General features: G+C 36.2%; 1 protein-coding gene across 1 annotated transcript; it reads right to left on the reverse strand.

Annotated features, from left to right (window-relative positions):
- Nucleotides 1–14,651: 14,651 nt before the first annotated feature.
- nkx3.3 (NK3 homeobox 3) lies at nucleotides 14,652–16,622 on the reverse strand. Its single transcript, XM_046838161.1, has 2 exons — nucleotides 15,932–16,622; nucleotides 14,652–15,648 (listed from the first exon to the last, which is right to left on the reverse strand). The coding sequence occupies exons 1-2, from the start codon at nucleotides 16,248–16,250 to the stop codon at nucleotides 15,176–15,178; spliced, it is 792 nt and encodes a 263-aa protein (XP_046694117.1). The 5' UTR covers nucleotides 16,251–16,622; the 3' UTR covers nucleotides 14,652–15,175.
- Between the last annotated feature and the right edge of the window lie 438 nt (nucleotides 16,623–17,060).

Here is a 17,060-nt window from a genome sequence, read left to right on the forward strand (position 1 = left end):
CTGCCTCCTCAGGCCTGTTAAGCATTCACCCCCAGAAATGCTGAAACTTGGAGAGAAATGAGACGAAAGACAAGGAATGGAAAGGAACCCTGAAGCTCAGAACAGCTGAACGTGAACTTGACTGGCAGGATCACGGTCTTTTTCAAACCTAGGTGTTTAGGAGGTGTTAGTCCTTGTTAAGAAATGTTTTAACAGTGAACAAGAAATTATGCAAACAAATAAGGCGTGCTATCGCAGCATTACAGTGAGCCGGTATGACAGACTGCTGTCTCCTTTTGGGCCGTCAACCGTTTGTCTGGAGATTGTACTTCACCTTTGTACTCAAGAGGTATGTTTACCCTTCGTCTGAAAAACAAGCCATAACCTGAGTTGGAAAAGAATGAGAAGGTGCTGGTTGTCAGATGCTCATTTCCACTTAGATGATTTGAATACTATTTTAACATGGAAATCAGGACAAGGCTTTACCCTTCAGGTTCCTTAATGCAACATTAAATGCAAGTCTGACCCAAGCTCTGCTGTGTCTTTTTTTTTTTTTTTTTGGTCACCCAAGAGTCCTCTAAATGAGTCCTGAAGGACATCATCAGCTCAAGAAACTTTGACAAAAGTATAGCCCGCCCACCAAGAAAAGCATTTCCTTGCGTTGGTTTCTTCTCCCTTTCATTTTCTTTTGTTGCAAACGAATACTTTGACACTTGCTTTAGTGCCCTGAGTCATGTCATTATAATGTTTTTGAATGCGGTAGCTCCCGTTTCCCATGTGCAATGCAAACACAGAGCAGACAGTGTGGTCATCCAGGATTAAATGTCTAACAGCTAGTTGCTTTTCAAAACCCATCTCCAGGCACGAGATGATATTTTGCCACTCATCCAACACACATGCACACACTCATGTCAGTCAGGCACCTGTTCAAACAGGGAGTGTTAATGAGCAGTCTTTGTGTGTCTGAGTGTGTGACGGTGTGGTTCGCCCCGCCCTGCCTCAGTGTTCGTTTATCTCCATCCTCCCGTCCATGGGGCGGCTGGCCAGCATGAGCTTGTCCACAATGCAGGCTGATGAGCTTCTTCAGAAGAGTCTACAGAGGATTACATTGAAGTGTTTATAAATTATTGAGATACAACATGTCTAGATTCTTTATGAGGAAACAGTGAGCGTGTTCTTTTCCAAAGCTTGTGTCTGGTCTGATTGTAATTACCTTATCTGTGAATTTTTAAGTGCCATAAGTGGGACAAAGTGAGAAAGTGAAAGTGTCCATATAGTTATGTTCATATCTGCATGTTGGTTCAGTCACTGAGCTGCTGACAGACAGCTTATGTTTGTTTTTTCTTTTCACTTTAATAGATCCCTTTATTGCTTAAGAGGATGTGTGTCTCTGTGAGTCTACTCACTGACACTATTACTGTCTTTAAATATGATCATGGATTATTTTTTACTTCAGCTACACTTTATTTAAATATTAGACTATTGAAGAGTAAGTAAAGGTGAAAGACTTTTTATTCACACTAGACAGCCCATTCTGCCAGCCAGACATCCCTGAGGCACTATTCTAGGTCTGTTATACATTCAGAATTGGCAGCTGCTTGTTTTAGTCTTTAGCTTAAGACATAAAAACTTTATGCTAATACATTCTAACCACATTTTGATAACTTGCTGAACTGAATCACCCCAAACCACAGCTTTGACCAAAGTTTGACTCCACTCCTCTGGGTTTAGTGTTTTCAGAGAGGGGTTGTGCTCCTTTAGTCTCCTGCTGTTCATTTAATGCTCGTGTTTGTTCCTTGCGCTGATCTCTGACCCCCTAATGTCCCCGGTTGTGATATGGAGACCACTTGACTATGAACTCTGTGTTGGGGTACTACGATGACCCATTCTACTTCTCATAGTAAATGCACACAGCCTCTGCTAATCTAAACTATTTAGTCTAGTTCTCTCAGCCATACTGCTGTAGTGAAACACTGACTGGGCATGGTGTACTGGAAGCTTTTAATGCAGTAAAATGCATCATGGTTTCAGGCAAGAGATTTATTTTACACAGAATAACTGACAGGATTTTCATTATGTTAAAAAGACTGTCCATTTTGGTCATTCTTATGTTTGATATGTTTTAGAGAACACATGATCTCTATCATAGCATGACAGGCAGGCGATTATTAAAAAATGTATTCAATGACCTGACACCATTTACACAGAGAACCACTTTATCAGATGAGCTTACATCGTATACTTGTCAGAAAGAGCAAGTAGTAGTGAGAGTGCAATCAACGTTTTTATACAGATTTTTTCCCCCACATCCACTTTCACCTCCTGACACCTCTTCTAGTTAATAGGCACAGCATCAGTAGATGTCTCTCTAACACTTGCCTTTTTTGTTTTGTTTTGTTTTTGTTTTAAGTACTTGAAGACGCAGTATCGTCTTTGTAATTTAAATGCCAATTTAGCATTTTTAACAGTACAATCAAACCAAACTTTGTTTTAGAAGCTAAACAGATAAAGCCTGTCTAATTAATCTAAATTCCTGCTATACTTTTTATGGACAGTCGAGGCTGGTGGAGGTTGTGTTTTAGTGTGGAAAGCATTTCCTTGATACATCTAAATGCCACAATGTATTTGAGTATTGTTGCTGATCATGTGCATCCCTTCATGGCCACAATTTCCCCCATCTTCTCATGGCTTATTCTAGCATGATAATGCACCATGTCAAAAAAGCAAAACACAAATCACACAAGTCTTAAATCCAATAGATGTTATAAATATATAAAATAAATGTTTGGGATGTGGGGGAACAGAAGAATCCATTTTGTGGAATTTATGTGATGAATAATTTTGGTGGTTTACAGAGGGGGAAAGAGCCCCTACCCAGTAATACTATAAAGCTCTTCATAGGCTACTCCTGGCTAGATTGAAAATACTTCTTGAAAGTTTGTGTGAAGAAATCAATTTGTCAAAGAGCACTCACTAATAACAACTATACTTCAGCGTTTACAAAGTGGAGGTGAAGGAGTGTCTCTATAGATGCTTAAACAATACAAATCAATGTCAGTGAGGCTCTTAACTACAGTAACTGTTAGGAATGCTGAGGGTTTCATGGTGAATATGATGGGTGAGAAAGTGTCTGGGCTTTGACAAGGCATTTGATCAGGTTTTCTTGCCCTCACAGAAAGGCAGTTTAGGGGAGACAGCATGGCGCCCGGTTCCCTGTGTGTACATTAAAAGCAGACACAAAGCTCTCCATGCTGGGAGGAGGTTGAACTGGGAGTTTGGCGGATCAGGGGTGCCCTATGCTCCTCAATGTGGCTTTGACGAATCCCGATGTCTGAGTGGAGAGAAGCTCCCTTGGCTGTCTTGTCTAAATAAGCTATGACTGAGTAAGCTCCCTTACTGCATTAGGCGCCCCGACTCACTTATCTGCTGCAGATTAAGCCTCAACACAAAAACAAGAGCTGAAACATCATCTAATGCCAAAGAGCACAGAAATACCGAGGCTTCCTGTAGAAATCTGCCATCACTTTGCTAAATAGTACGATAATCACAAAATAGATTTGCAGCAAAGGTCCTGTCATCTAACCATACAACACCAATGGAAATTGTTTCAAGTGTTGAACTGAACTGTCACTTGTCCCATCACACTCTTGCCATCTTTCTTTTTTATAGATAGCTAGTAAAGTACTTTCTGTATGCACTACAATCATCAGTGTTTGACAGACTGTAGTTTATAGAGTGCATTATGTACAGTGTTGTTCAATTTTATCATGCAAGCATACAGTAAAGGGGAAATAAGTATTCCACATAGTTCAATGCATATAATTTGACTTCAAATTTAAATGCAATATCTTTTGACTGTACTTATAAATATGTACAGACAAAATGTATTTACAAGTATAAACAAAAATACTGTATGTCTAAAAAGAACAAAATTATAAGGAAGAAATTATTATAGATTTTTTAAACATTTGTTTATTGTTACATAAATCAAGTTCTAGATATATTGAAATGCTGCAACAAGAAAAAATGTTATGCAAGTGGCACCTGGTGTCATTATTAAAGATGTTGCAATTGGTCGGGAAGATTTCATGCAGAATTGTAGCAGCATGTAGCATTGTGGTGAAAGTGAAGGTTTTCCTAATGTTTTTAGGGTCAATTCCATTCCAACAATGGCCTTAAACATCCCTGTGACAATTGGTTCAGTAAAATACAGGTGGAAAATTGGAATCATACAATCATTACAATACTCTTTTTTTTTTTTCCATTACATGTGTTTTATATGTGCTTGTTGAACATCCAATTTCAAAGCAGGCTGTTCACTAGATTTTGGAAAATGACTGTGTATATTTTTACCCACAGTTGAGCACAAATTAATCCCAGAGCTAGGCCTTTCAACTTATTCCACATCAACTTTGACAAACAATGACTTCATAAACCTTGCTTTTGTGCACAAGAGCATTGTCATGCATGATTTGAGTTAGATCACATACTTCCAGTGAGCAGTTGCATCATACATCAAGAAATTAAGACACTCTAGACAATTGTGTGTTCTCAGCAATTTATGGAACACCCATATGTGTCATAGATCCCTTCAAACCTAAAGGAAATTTGCAAAGAGAAATAGGCCAAAATTAAAGCACAATGTTGCTAATTACAGCTAATTCAACAAAAGGAGCTGCTGAGTGAGTGACAGTTTATTGCTGCTATGATGTGAATAACATAAAATAACATCTTGAAGATGGTCCATTATAGTAAATGTAACTTGTAATTAGTTAGAGGTATGCTTTGGTTTTCATTACAATAAATCTGTAAACCTGTTATAGTTGGCTAATTGTTGAGACATACGAAGAATAAAACACACACACACACACACACACACACACACATCTGATGTCTTGCTCTCCCCACCTTATGATATTGAGAAAGAAATATTGTGAAAAAGTGCTACCCGATTGTTTCCCAAACCCTTTTCTTCAAGTACGGCCTCCTACTGCTGCTCTTTTAATATCTGTGCTAATATGCCCCATTTCCTTTAGTCAGCAGAATCAGGGTGGTACACAGAGACACAGTAAAATATGGAAGAATGAGATAGAAAAAAAAAAGAAACAAACTACCAAAAAACTGAAGACCTTTGCAGGTTAAAGTTAGATTAGTAGATTACTAAACACAAATATCTGCATTTGCACACACATCTGCATTTACTATACATCTTCTGTATGTGTCTGTATTATATAGCACACCATGTTTACCTCAACCTATATACTTTTTATGTCAATGTATTACAGCAGAACTATATTTATTTAATTGAACTTTTTTTTGCAATTTGCATTACTGGTTGGATGCATTTAATTCTATTTGTAATCCTATGCTGACAATGACAAAGTGAAACCTTAAATAGCCTAAACTCAATGTAGATTACCTGCACAGTAAAATGGGTAATGCCTGGAGGTGAAATGCTTTTTTTTCCACAGTGTTGATCTCACGTTTGCTGAGTGGAATGCATGTTGATGGAGGATCTGTGTTTAACCCACCTGCCCAATTGCTTGTCTGGGTAAAACAGGGCCGTCTATCTGTTGCTGGCTGTTCTCCATTGTGCCTGGATTTCTTGGCTCAGAGTCTCTGTTTTACATGACAGAACGCTTTGCCCTTGACTTTGCTATCACCCTCTCACTCTTTGTAAGAGGGCTGGGCAGGGAAAGTATGTGGGAGTGAGAGGTACTGATTCAACTTGATCTATGTTGCATGCATCAGCTTTTCTTTCTCTTTGTCTATCTCTGTCTCTTTCACATTTCCACAGATTTTGAAACAGCGTTTAGCTTTGACAGGTAACTGATTATTCGACTTTAATTGTATACAAAAACAACAATACAAAGAAAACCAGGAACTCTGTTTTAAATATGCACCCGTCTTATTTAAATATGTCCCCTCAGGTGAGCTCATGTTACGCTTAGACAAGACTGGTTTAAACTCTTTGGTTAAATGCGCTGTTTCAAGGCAGCACAGGGAGTTAAAATTGTATCTTTTTGCACTTGTTCTGCATAATGACAAAAAGAATTGCCTAAACAGTAATATGTCCATTAATCTTATGAATATGGTTTTCCAACTAGTGTTGTTTTGTGGTTTTGTTTTGTTTTAGCCACTGTGTGCATTGTAACTAAGGGCTGAATATACAGGTAACTTGAATTGCATACCTATGTTACAATGATTATGCAACAAAAGCAAAGAGTGTAATTTACAGCAGTATGCATAAAGATTGAAGTAAATAAGTATGGTTTTTTATTTTTTATAATTGCAAGATATTCTCACTCTCTCTCTCTATTTCTCTCTCTCTCTCTCTCTCTCTCTCTCTTTCTCCCTCTCTCTCTCTCTTTCTCGCTCTGTGTCTATCTCTCTATCTCTCTTTCTATGTCTTAATGTGGATTTACACTTACTCTATCTTTGTAATTAATCTCTCTTGCTCTGTAACTTCGCTTAGCTGTAAATGTTCATTTAAAGTAAATACTTCACCGAGCGTTGAAAGAAACATTGTCATGGTCTGCTGCTATACTCAAAAGATGATGGATCTTTTTTTCCTTCTCAGTTTCACACTGCCTGGTGCTGGGACATAAATGAACCATGAGATAGCTCAGTGTGAGTTACTACATAAAAATATATTTCTGTGTGAGCTTAGTCAGATAAATGTGTATTTTGTGTCTAAAAGCGAACTAGATTGCACTGGGGCGAGTGTGCTTGTCAACACTTGTAAATTGTTTGGGAGGCTTTGGTAAGGTGGGAAAGAGGGCCTACACTATGTGGGCTTGTGGAATTTTCTCCCAGCTGAAGCTAAAGATGATGTTCACATGCAGACTGGTTCCTATGAGGCAGAACTGCAAAAGGATTTGATACAGCTGGTAAATTTTTTTGTGTAGTTGTGGCATAAAGCCATGAAGTGTAAGGTTGCTTTTACAATATACTGTAGGATACAAATGATTAAACCAAAATGAACTTCCTTTCATCACCTCATAATTTTGACAGTGTTCTATGCATTTAAACTGCAAAACTGCATTTAAAATTATCAATAACATAGCAGTAATATTTTTCACAATCTTCTTTTCTTTTTTTCTTTTTTTAAATAATATTTGTATCTCAGATATTCACATATACCTTTATGTACCACATTTTAGATTAAAAAAATAATGCTGGGTATAAAATCTGCAATAAAATCTAATCTCCAAGAGAATTGCAAATTTGCCTTTGTGATGAAAGGAGGTTCATTTTGGTTTGATCATTTGTATCCTACAGTATATTGTAAAGCCTCATATATATATATATATATATATATATATATATATATATATATATATATATATATATATATATATATATATATGCTTTATAATGTATAAAATGTAATTCTTTCTTACTAGAGATGTATTTACATGTCTTACAAAGCGTTTACTATACCTGTATATCCAACAAAAAGATTCATACAGAGGCAGCCCCCATGTAGTCTTTTCTATTTAAATCCAATTCCTTTAAGAGTATATCATTGTGTGTGTATGTTTGTGTGCGTGCGTGCGTGTGTGTGTGTGTGTGTGTGTGTGTGAGAGAGAGAGAGAGAGAGAGAGTAAAAGGTAAAAGGATACGCCACACTTAGCCTTACATAAAAGAAACTCATGCAAGGCTTGATATGAAAAGGGCACTTCCCTTAATAAATTTTGCTTTTTGTAGTGCAGTGACTGTTAGTGGTCTCCAGTATTGAATGCATAATAACTGGTCTTGTAGCAGCAAGCAAACTGTTGGCATCTGGGCACGGACACAAAGAAGAAACAGTTTGGTAAGGCAAGCCTCCTTTAGCATGTCTTGTTCCAGTTTTTAAGCTTTGTTCATAAATGCTGTATAAAAATGAAATAAGAAACCAATAAGGAACATGTGTTCCATTTCGGCTTATTACCTATGGATTTAAAAATGATCATCTATTAGCTACAGAAGGCAAATTAATTTTCAGAATAATATTCTGTGGAATACAACAGCAAAAAAAAAAAAAAAAGAAAAAAAGAAAAATTCAAGTGACAAAAAAATTAAATAACTTGTGACCATACATGCTTACATGCATCTCTAGAGAAATGTTTTTCATTGGGCTGCTAGACTCTGCATAGGTTAACCAGAATAACAAAATAAATGTTCCAAATGAATGTTCCAAAGAAGCTGCTTTGTGTCCCACTTATTTTCTTTTTTATTCTTCCTACAGAGCATAAAGCAGTATTCACCTGGACATTTACTGAGGTTTCATGCATTAGTTACTGCCAACAATAAACTTGACCAACAATTCTTTTTATATAGCTGGAGAACTCAACTTGTTGTTAACAAGCATGAAAGACCAATTTGTATAAGCAAAATAAGCATTTTATAAGACTATATCATCCAAGTGATATATCAAGTGTGCACATATTATTGCATATAATTATATATATATATATATATATATATATATATATATATATATATATATATATAAATTACTTACTATATTATATTCTTGCTTATTAATTCTTCATAAATTCTTCATAATTTTTGTGCTTTCAGTAATGTACACTCTATTATACTGAAGCAAGGAAAATAATACAAGACATTTGTCCTTTGCGAGATTATATCTAAAAAAAAAATCAGTTTGACAGGTACGTATAGTTTAAGGTGAGAGCATGTCTTTTGATAGTCAGGTTCAAAGTTCAGAAAACACGTTCCATTGTCATTGTCTGGTCTGCACCTGTGAAGTACAGCAAGACAAGTTGAGACCTCACAATCTCAATCCTCCCCATTTCTTTTCAGAGGAAATGACCCAAAGATTCCCTAAAGGTACTTGACAGGAGAACTGGAAATTTTATCACTGTTTACTTTTTTTTTTAGAGGCATTTGTCACAACAAATGTATAAGTGTGTAAGTGTGTGTGTGAGTGTGTACATGTGCATGCCTGTGCTTGATAGTTTTTTCTTAGAGAGTGCACTGAGATCTACACAAATCACCCTGAATCAATAATAAGCCACTAGGAAATAAATACAGAGGTCAAATTGCCATATAAACTTTAAGATGGTGCTGCAAATTATGATTGTTTAGCTTATTAAAAAAGGGGGTAAACTGATTTCTTGAATATTGTGCTAAACTCTGAGTATTTATAACATTTAAGAATACTACTTGTTTATTAAATAATAATTTATTAAAAGAATTTAAGGCCAAGAAATGCAATAAAAAGCATACAATTGATATCAGTGATGAGGACTGACTTTATCCATGTTTAGACTGACTTGTGCAGTTCTAAATAATATGAATTAAACATCAATGAGGAAGGATAAAGCTTATATATTGTATTATTTGATCTTAGCTTACTTCAAGAGATTGGTATACTTGCAGGTGACTAACTATACCTAGTGCATTAAATGGAGCTGAAGGGGTTTTTTGTCTTTGTCTGATCTTTAAACATTTTAGTTACACCCTCAACATGTATTACACACACCCTGTTGTGGCTTGTGCTTTTAATTGACTAGTACACAAGCAGTTAAGACATATTTCAAGGTAATACATAATCACACACATAGTCTGTGTGCAAAACAGCAACCTTTATGCCAGAGAACTTTATCCACACTCCCATAAGACAGAACCAGTTCAAGGCCAGACAGTCTTTGTTCAGAAAATACTTGCTAATTTTCAATTGGCTTGGCTATGGTTCAGTCATATGTCATGCATGTTACCTGGCTAACCACAAAACCAGTATTCCAAAAAGCGCACAAGGCTGTGGGGATTAAAGCCAAGTCTAAGCTAGTAAGAAGCTCTAAGAGTGTTTAAGTGGATGACCTATCTGAGCAGTGATAGGAGACGCTGTCTAATGTTAATGCTTCTCAATGCACTCCTTGTTTTCTCTTATCTGTAGTAATTAAAACATTTAAATTCTTGACGCAGAGCTCAGGGAGTGAGATATCAGCTTGTTGGGAAGTATCCTGAGGAAATGTAACAGGTTGGAGGATATCAGACTTCTCGGCAGGCCATCTATGGCCAGTGGAGTGGAGAAATATTCACAGCACAGTGCCAAGAAACACCATGTTCCCACACTCACAAACTTATTGCACAGCCAAAGAGGGAAATTTCTTTTCCTCAAGCTTTTAGTCATAGCAAAGCAATGACATTTTTATGTCAATTTATGATTCTAAATCCCAAAACATGGCCTATAATTCACTTGTTCTTCTTAATAAGCCACTTTTCTGAACATGTGATTCAGAAATACTCACGTTTCATTTAGGCAAATGTGAGGTACACACATCAGTAAGCATGCATGTGCTGGGTGGGCCGATTTGTTAAGCAGTCATTCAGTGACCTTGTCTGTGACCTTCTCCAGTGCTTTAGGAAACATTAGTGAAAGAGAGTATTTCAGTGGTGTTCCATACTATGGAAACATCCACAAGAAGCTAAAGAGGAGGGCTCAGATCCTCATCACCTTTTTCCATGGAATTAAATCCTGATGACACTACAAGGCTGGTGGGGATTAACTGAACAAAGAGGAAAGGTCCAAAGCGTTAATAGTTAACTTTGTAATTCTACATTCTTAAGATTTATATTTTACCACTTGCATTGGATTTTGGTCACAAAATAAAAATTAAACGTGCCATTATATACAATTAAACAGACTGGGTTTTTTTTGTTTTTGATTGAGAAAATAGAGCACTGGTTGATGGATTCAGCGTAGCTGAGGGGAGTTCATCTCTTATGGTTTTTACTGTAAATGTTTACATTCCACGATACAGTGATGTTATCAGCTAATAGTTTCTGGAACAGTCCGAACAGCCTTGTGGGACAGATTTTTGAGTTGGGGGTGTAGGCAGTATGGAGGAACTTATGTGGCTTAGAAGACAGGGTCACTGGAAAGCTGTACTCTCTCCAAACAAAGGTATTAACTGCAGCCCATTTCCTTCCTCTCTCTTGCCCTTTGCTGAGCCTAGGTGACCACATTAATTCCTTTACCACAATGGTGCTGTGCAAAGTGCTGTGAGCTTCCTCTTTTAGTCCCTATGCTCTCACCTGGAAGCTCGTTGGCTTAGCAGATCTTAGATTAAAGTGTGTGTGTGTGTGTGTGTGTGTGTGTGTGTGTGTGTGTGTGTGTGTGTGTGTGTTTTCTACTTTTTATTAGATAGATATTCATTATGAGCCAGACATTTAATTCTATAGTAATTAATCAGATTTATGTGCTTTATTTCATTGTACAGTGAAAATCTTTGTACAAGAACATAAGCACACCACAGCAATAATAAGGTTTGGTTATGTTTTTTCATATCTTTAATAAATTGGTTAGTCAACAAAATGTATTAATGAGAAATATATCTAATTGCACGTTGGTTCAAATGTCTCTATTTATGATTACAACAATCTCTTTGTACAATGCGTTGGATGCTTCTAAAACAGAATTTACTGAGAAAGCAAAACCCTTGAATTGTGGGTCTCACATTGCCTTTTTGTCACACCTATTTTAATTCCCTGGCAAATCACATGGGATTACAGTGTCTGTTCTTTGTGGTGTAATTGCAGGGATTAACTATAAAGTAGGTAAAAGTGATCCAGTCATCTTGAGACCTTTTTTTCTAATTTGTCAGCTGTGAGTTTGTGTCTGTGTGCGTTTGCATGTATACATGTGCGTGTGAAGTGCATATGAGCAGGGGAGGTGGGGGTGGTGGCCCAAGGCTTGCTCACACTGGTCTACACAAAACCAGAAAGCATTGCCCTTCACATTGAAATGAAGTGTTTGCATACTTCTCTGCTATGCATTTTTGCATAAATGCATACATGTGTATGGAGAACGTCATATAGGCTTATGTATACACACACACACACACACACACACACACACACACACACACACACACACACACCTTCCATATTTAGCTTATATGTATATTTGCACAAATACACACACAAAATGCTGTATGTCATTTCTGTACCATTAGTTGAAGAGTGTAAAAATTTCAGAACATTTTGTGCCCTGATATTATGAGAGAGAGAGAGAGAGAGAGAGAGAGAGTGTGTGTGTGTGTGTGTGTGTGTGTGTGTGTGTGTGTGTGTGTGTGTGTTGCATAAGTGTGTACAGGTATAAACCAAAAGAGACACATCAATTCAGAAAAATCTAAATGCTTTTGATCTATCTATTTTCAAAAGTATATATTGATATAAAACAAACACCAATAGAACACCATCATTATTAAATTGCTATGTTTTTATTCCGTTGTTTTATTAAGACATTATAATAAATTAATGTAATGAAAGTGAAACTTCTTGGAAAAGGTGTATTGTGAATTTAGGTCAAGCCATACTGACAGGTTTTGGGAGATCACAGAGTTCAAAAGGAATTTTTTTTTTTTTTTATGGAAATACATAAATCATATTTAAATAAAATTATAAAAATAAAATGTGCTGTCAATTTGTTTTTCTACTATGGTGGATGTGTTGTATTGTTCAAAAATTTATCATTTGGATATTTTAGCTTGGACACCAGAAGTGTGTGCTAAAGTGTATGTATCTATATATTTTTTCATCATATACTATTGATATTAGAGTTAAATCAAATTGTTAAATACTAAAAGACAGTGTTAGGGAGAAAGATTATAATGTAGTTATTCAAATAAAAATTATAATGTACTTTTAAAAAAATCCTAAATTTCCTAATCTACATATCAGACCTTATTAAACATGTTTTTCTACAAACTTGCCTTGGTGTGTTTTTTTCTCTTTTTTTTTTTTATTTCACGTTTGAGTTGTCCTTCTGATTTTTATTTTTTATTACATTTTTTACATTTTTGTTATCTTTTAATATGTTGCTTTGATTCCGCTCGGGTGGTGAATATTATGAATATATTTGTTTGATGTGTGACAGCTTTTGATTACTTTTTGTTTTAACTACAAATAATGCAAAAAGTTGTCATTAATGTGTCGGAGTGCGCTGGTTTCACTTCGTTATAGAGCTGTTAGCCTTTCAACAGCACATTATTAATGTATTCTGCCAAACTGTTTTGAAACACTGACATGGTCTATTGGCGGTATCTGAATCATGGAGCTGCGTGCAAAGGCCTCTTAAGCTTACTGGCTATGAATTCAGATATACTTATGAACAATAATAACAAATTTAATTGTATTCATTTTCCTGAACATTTTGTTTGTATGTTTTGTTTTTGTTTTTAATTTCCCTCATATTCTTTGTAAAAGACAATTAGCTTCCTTATTGTCTTAAGATGTGTGTATCCAACACGTTGTATTAGCTATTAATCTTAATAGCTATATATTAGACAGGTTAACAGTGTTATCACTGTATAAGAATATATTTCACATTTACAATGTAACAATTACAGTGCTACATTGTTTATTATTTAGTTTAATCGTGGTTTTCCAATTTAACTTCGTATAATTTATATACATGCTGTGAAAAGCATCCAGATCAAATTGTATTCATGTTCATGCCTCAGTTAGGTTTACACGATGTTAGACTTGTGAATGGAGGACAGTCTGAAGATAAACTGAATATATCCGTCTTTTAGCAGGACATATATATGCGTATAAATACATACATGTTTATGCAACTCATTTAACAACGAGAATAGGATCAACTGTGCTTATTGCTGTAAAGACAATATAATTTGCTTTGTAATTGAAATACCTGTGACCACTTTGTGCTCTGAAAATCTGCCATAAAATTATTGTTATTGCGTATAATAATTATCATTTTTTATTATTATTATTGTTGGTGGTGGTGTTAGTGGTGATGTTTTACTTTATGCTTATTTAGATAATTTTCCTTTTTTCCCCCTTTTTTTTTCTTTTATAAAATCGGTTTTATAACCACAGTGCTGTGTTTTCAATATCTATCTATCTCGTGATGTGAACTGAGTAAAGATAGCAAATATATATAAATATATTTCATAAAATATATTCTGGAAAAAATCTATTAATTTGATTTAGGAATGCATCAAAACCATTTGATATGTATTAGAAGGAACATGATTTCTAAATTGGTTGTCCAATCGAAGAAGCGATGGACTGGGAATTATAACATAGTGTTATAACATGTTATCTATCTATCTATGAATACTTATATATATGAATATATATATATATATATATATATATATATATATATATATATATATATATATATATATGAATTATAAAACGTTAACAAAAACATTATATAGATCGTAAGGTAATTGTGCACGTTTTTAGTTAAATCTAGAATATATCTCCTGACAAATAAAAAGCTATTTTTAAAACAATTTTTAGTTCCAAAATCATCCCTCGTCTATGGTGCATGATAAATTCAAATTATCCCCCATTTTATTATTGCTGTCTAAACAAATAAGCTTTATAGCGCTTATGTATGAGCTGTTTACTTTAATGTAATAGTATTCATTCAGAGGATGTGTTACATTATCGAGCTCATTTCTACACGATTTAAACATCTTTCTTGATTTGCTTAAGCAGGGTTAAGGGATGTAAGCGAGGGAGGCTTAAAATTTGCCTAAAGCACAAAAGCATAGCAGGACACAAATATCTACTCTGAGTCTTTAGACTGCCATCATGACTTTTCTCTTAAAAAAAAAATAAAAAAAATTATACAAAATAGCACCTCAGGTTTTTTTATCACCTATATAAAGTGACATTTGACATAGAATGTGCTTTAGGTTTATTTATTGGTTAACTATGCCAAACTACAAATAAACCCATTTGGATGGATCACCACCAAGTTATTTCAGTGTCGAGGTACAGTTTGCAGAGTAAACTTTTCATATGACAGCGGATCATTACTGTACATTATTAGTGTACATGATTAGTGTACATGATTTGTGTACATTATTAGTGTACATTATTAGTGTACAAAGGTGAAAGAAATCATTCACAAAAGGCATAGAAAATTCGATTTGATCAAGCCGTCACAAACAGAAGTTTAGGCACTTACTTGCATTTGTTAAATACATAAAATGTTGTTTTCATTTCTCAACAACAAAATAAAAAAGTCATCGTTCAAGATTATATCTTTGGAGTCTCATCGAGTATTTAGCTAACAAAATTACCGATGTACGCGCTTTTCCGTGTCCTAAAAACATTTAGAATGAAAACCAAACCAAAAAAGAAAAAAAAAAAAAGAAAAAACCCGTCTCGCTTGCTGTGAGTGTGAAGCAGAAGAAGGAGCTCAGTACATGTTTCCATTAACCGCGCTGTTCGAGATCCAGGGCTGGACGCAGTACATGTAAGGGCAGCACTGGTATGACTGGTACAGGCGCAAATAGTGAGGCGGGAGAAAATCCTCCGCTCCGTACTGCCTCTGGTCGTCTTTCACAAGCACTCTCACCGCGACTCGCTTGGCCAGCGTGGACGCTGAGGTCGCTGCGAGCTCGGCCGCCATCTGCCGCCGTTTCGTCTTGTATCTGCGGTTCTGGAACCAGATCTTCACCTGGGTCTCGGTGAGTTTGAGCGCTCCGGCCAAGTGCGCGCGCTCCGGGCCGGACAGGTAGCGCTGCAGGTTGAAGCGGCGCTCCAGTTCGCACACCTGCGCGTGCGAGAACGCGGCGCGACACCGCTTCTTACTGGCTTTTGGATGATGATCGGCAAAAGCGCAGCTTTCCTTCTTGTCTCTCTCCAGATCTAGAACTTGCACATTGAGATCTGTGTAAAAACGGATAAAAGTGATTAAGTGCGCTTAATCTGAAGACTTCGCTGTGGGTGGAAAACCTTTGCGCATCTCTCAGCACGCTTATCTCCTAAATGTCAGCTTAGAACCCAGTGTTAAACAAACGACTAAACTGGAGAGATTAGTGCAGTATATAAGCTACGGGGCTGTGCTGTGATAAAACGCAGTAAAGCATTATAAAACATTATAATCATCATAGCATTATAAACCCACATATATCTTTTATATCCATTTCTTTTCTCAAAATTGTGAACTTACTTTGTCTGCTTTCTGTGTGTAATGTCTCCTCTCCTGTAGACTCCTCTCCACAGGATTGTCTGTCCGATGATGTGTCAAGGTCGTGCGCACATGGAGGGACCCTGCTGTGTCCGTACACGATGCTCCCCTTTCTGTCTTCATCCTCATTCCCACCCCGATACTGAGTGGATCCTGGGCAGCTTATTCCTTCTACCCTCCCGAGAAGCTCAGCCTGCACAAGTTCCTCGCTGTATTCCCGTGGGAGTCGATTGCTTTTCTGAGAATCAAGTCCTCGATTCAAAATGTTATGTATTAAGAACGAAGAGCTGTCGCTCGCCATTTACAACATTTATACAACCTTCGGGTCAGAAATATAATTCCTCAGAAATGTAAATGGTACGTGAATGTCCCAGATGATTTTTTTTTTTTTTGTTTTTTAAGACGCAGACCCGGGCTTTCGCTGGAAGGATTGACGTAGTCTTCCACATTTACTTTGGTTTAATTGTGCTGAAACTCCTTCTGGGCCAATCAACAAGCAATGTGTCAGAATAAGTCATGCCTGCATCAACACTTTCTCCACTTCTATAGAAACCGTGCGCCAATGCGCTTGCTTAAAGCCGCGTAGCTCCGCCCACTCAACCTCTTTCTTCCAGAGCTCCCAGAAGCAGGCCTGTTTAATCATAACCACAATTTTACAGTTTTTTCACCGAATTTTTTGCCATTTATTTTTTTTTTCAAATTTAATTCACCTTATCAGCATCTATCTATCTATGTATCTATCTATCTCTCTATCTCTCTCTCTCTCTCTCTCTCTCTCTCTCTCTCTCTATATATATATATATATATATATATATATATATATATAGAGAGAGAGAGAGAGAGAGAGAGAGAGAGAGAGAGAGAGCATTTGCACCATTAAAGAACTGACAAGAAAACAATTGCACACTGTATAGTTGCTTTATATACTGCACACAATATTTTAGTACGTATTTTTGACTATAATGTATAATAAAGTTTATACGTTTTATACCTTTATATGTTAAGGCAGACTATATAAATTGATACATCACAGTATGAAGAAATACAGGCCTGGAGTATCTAAGATCTTAGCGTCTCCTACTGTCCGCAGTCAGCACCTTTGTCATCTCTC

Source organism: Silurus meridionalis, chromosome 2 (assembly GCF_014805685.1).
Source record: "Silurus meridionalis isolate SWU-2019-XX chromosome 2, ASM1480568v1, whole genome shotgun sequence".
Lineage (NCBI taxonomy): Eukaryota > Metazoa > Chordata > Actinopteri > Siluriformes > Siluridae > Silurus > Silurus meridionalis.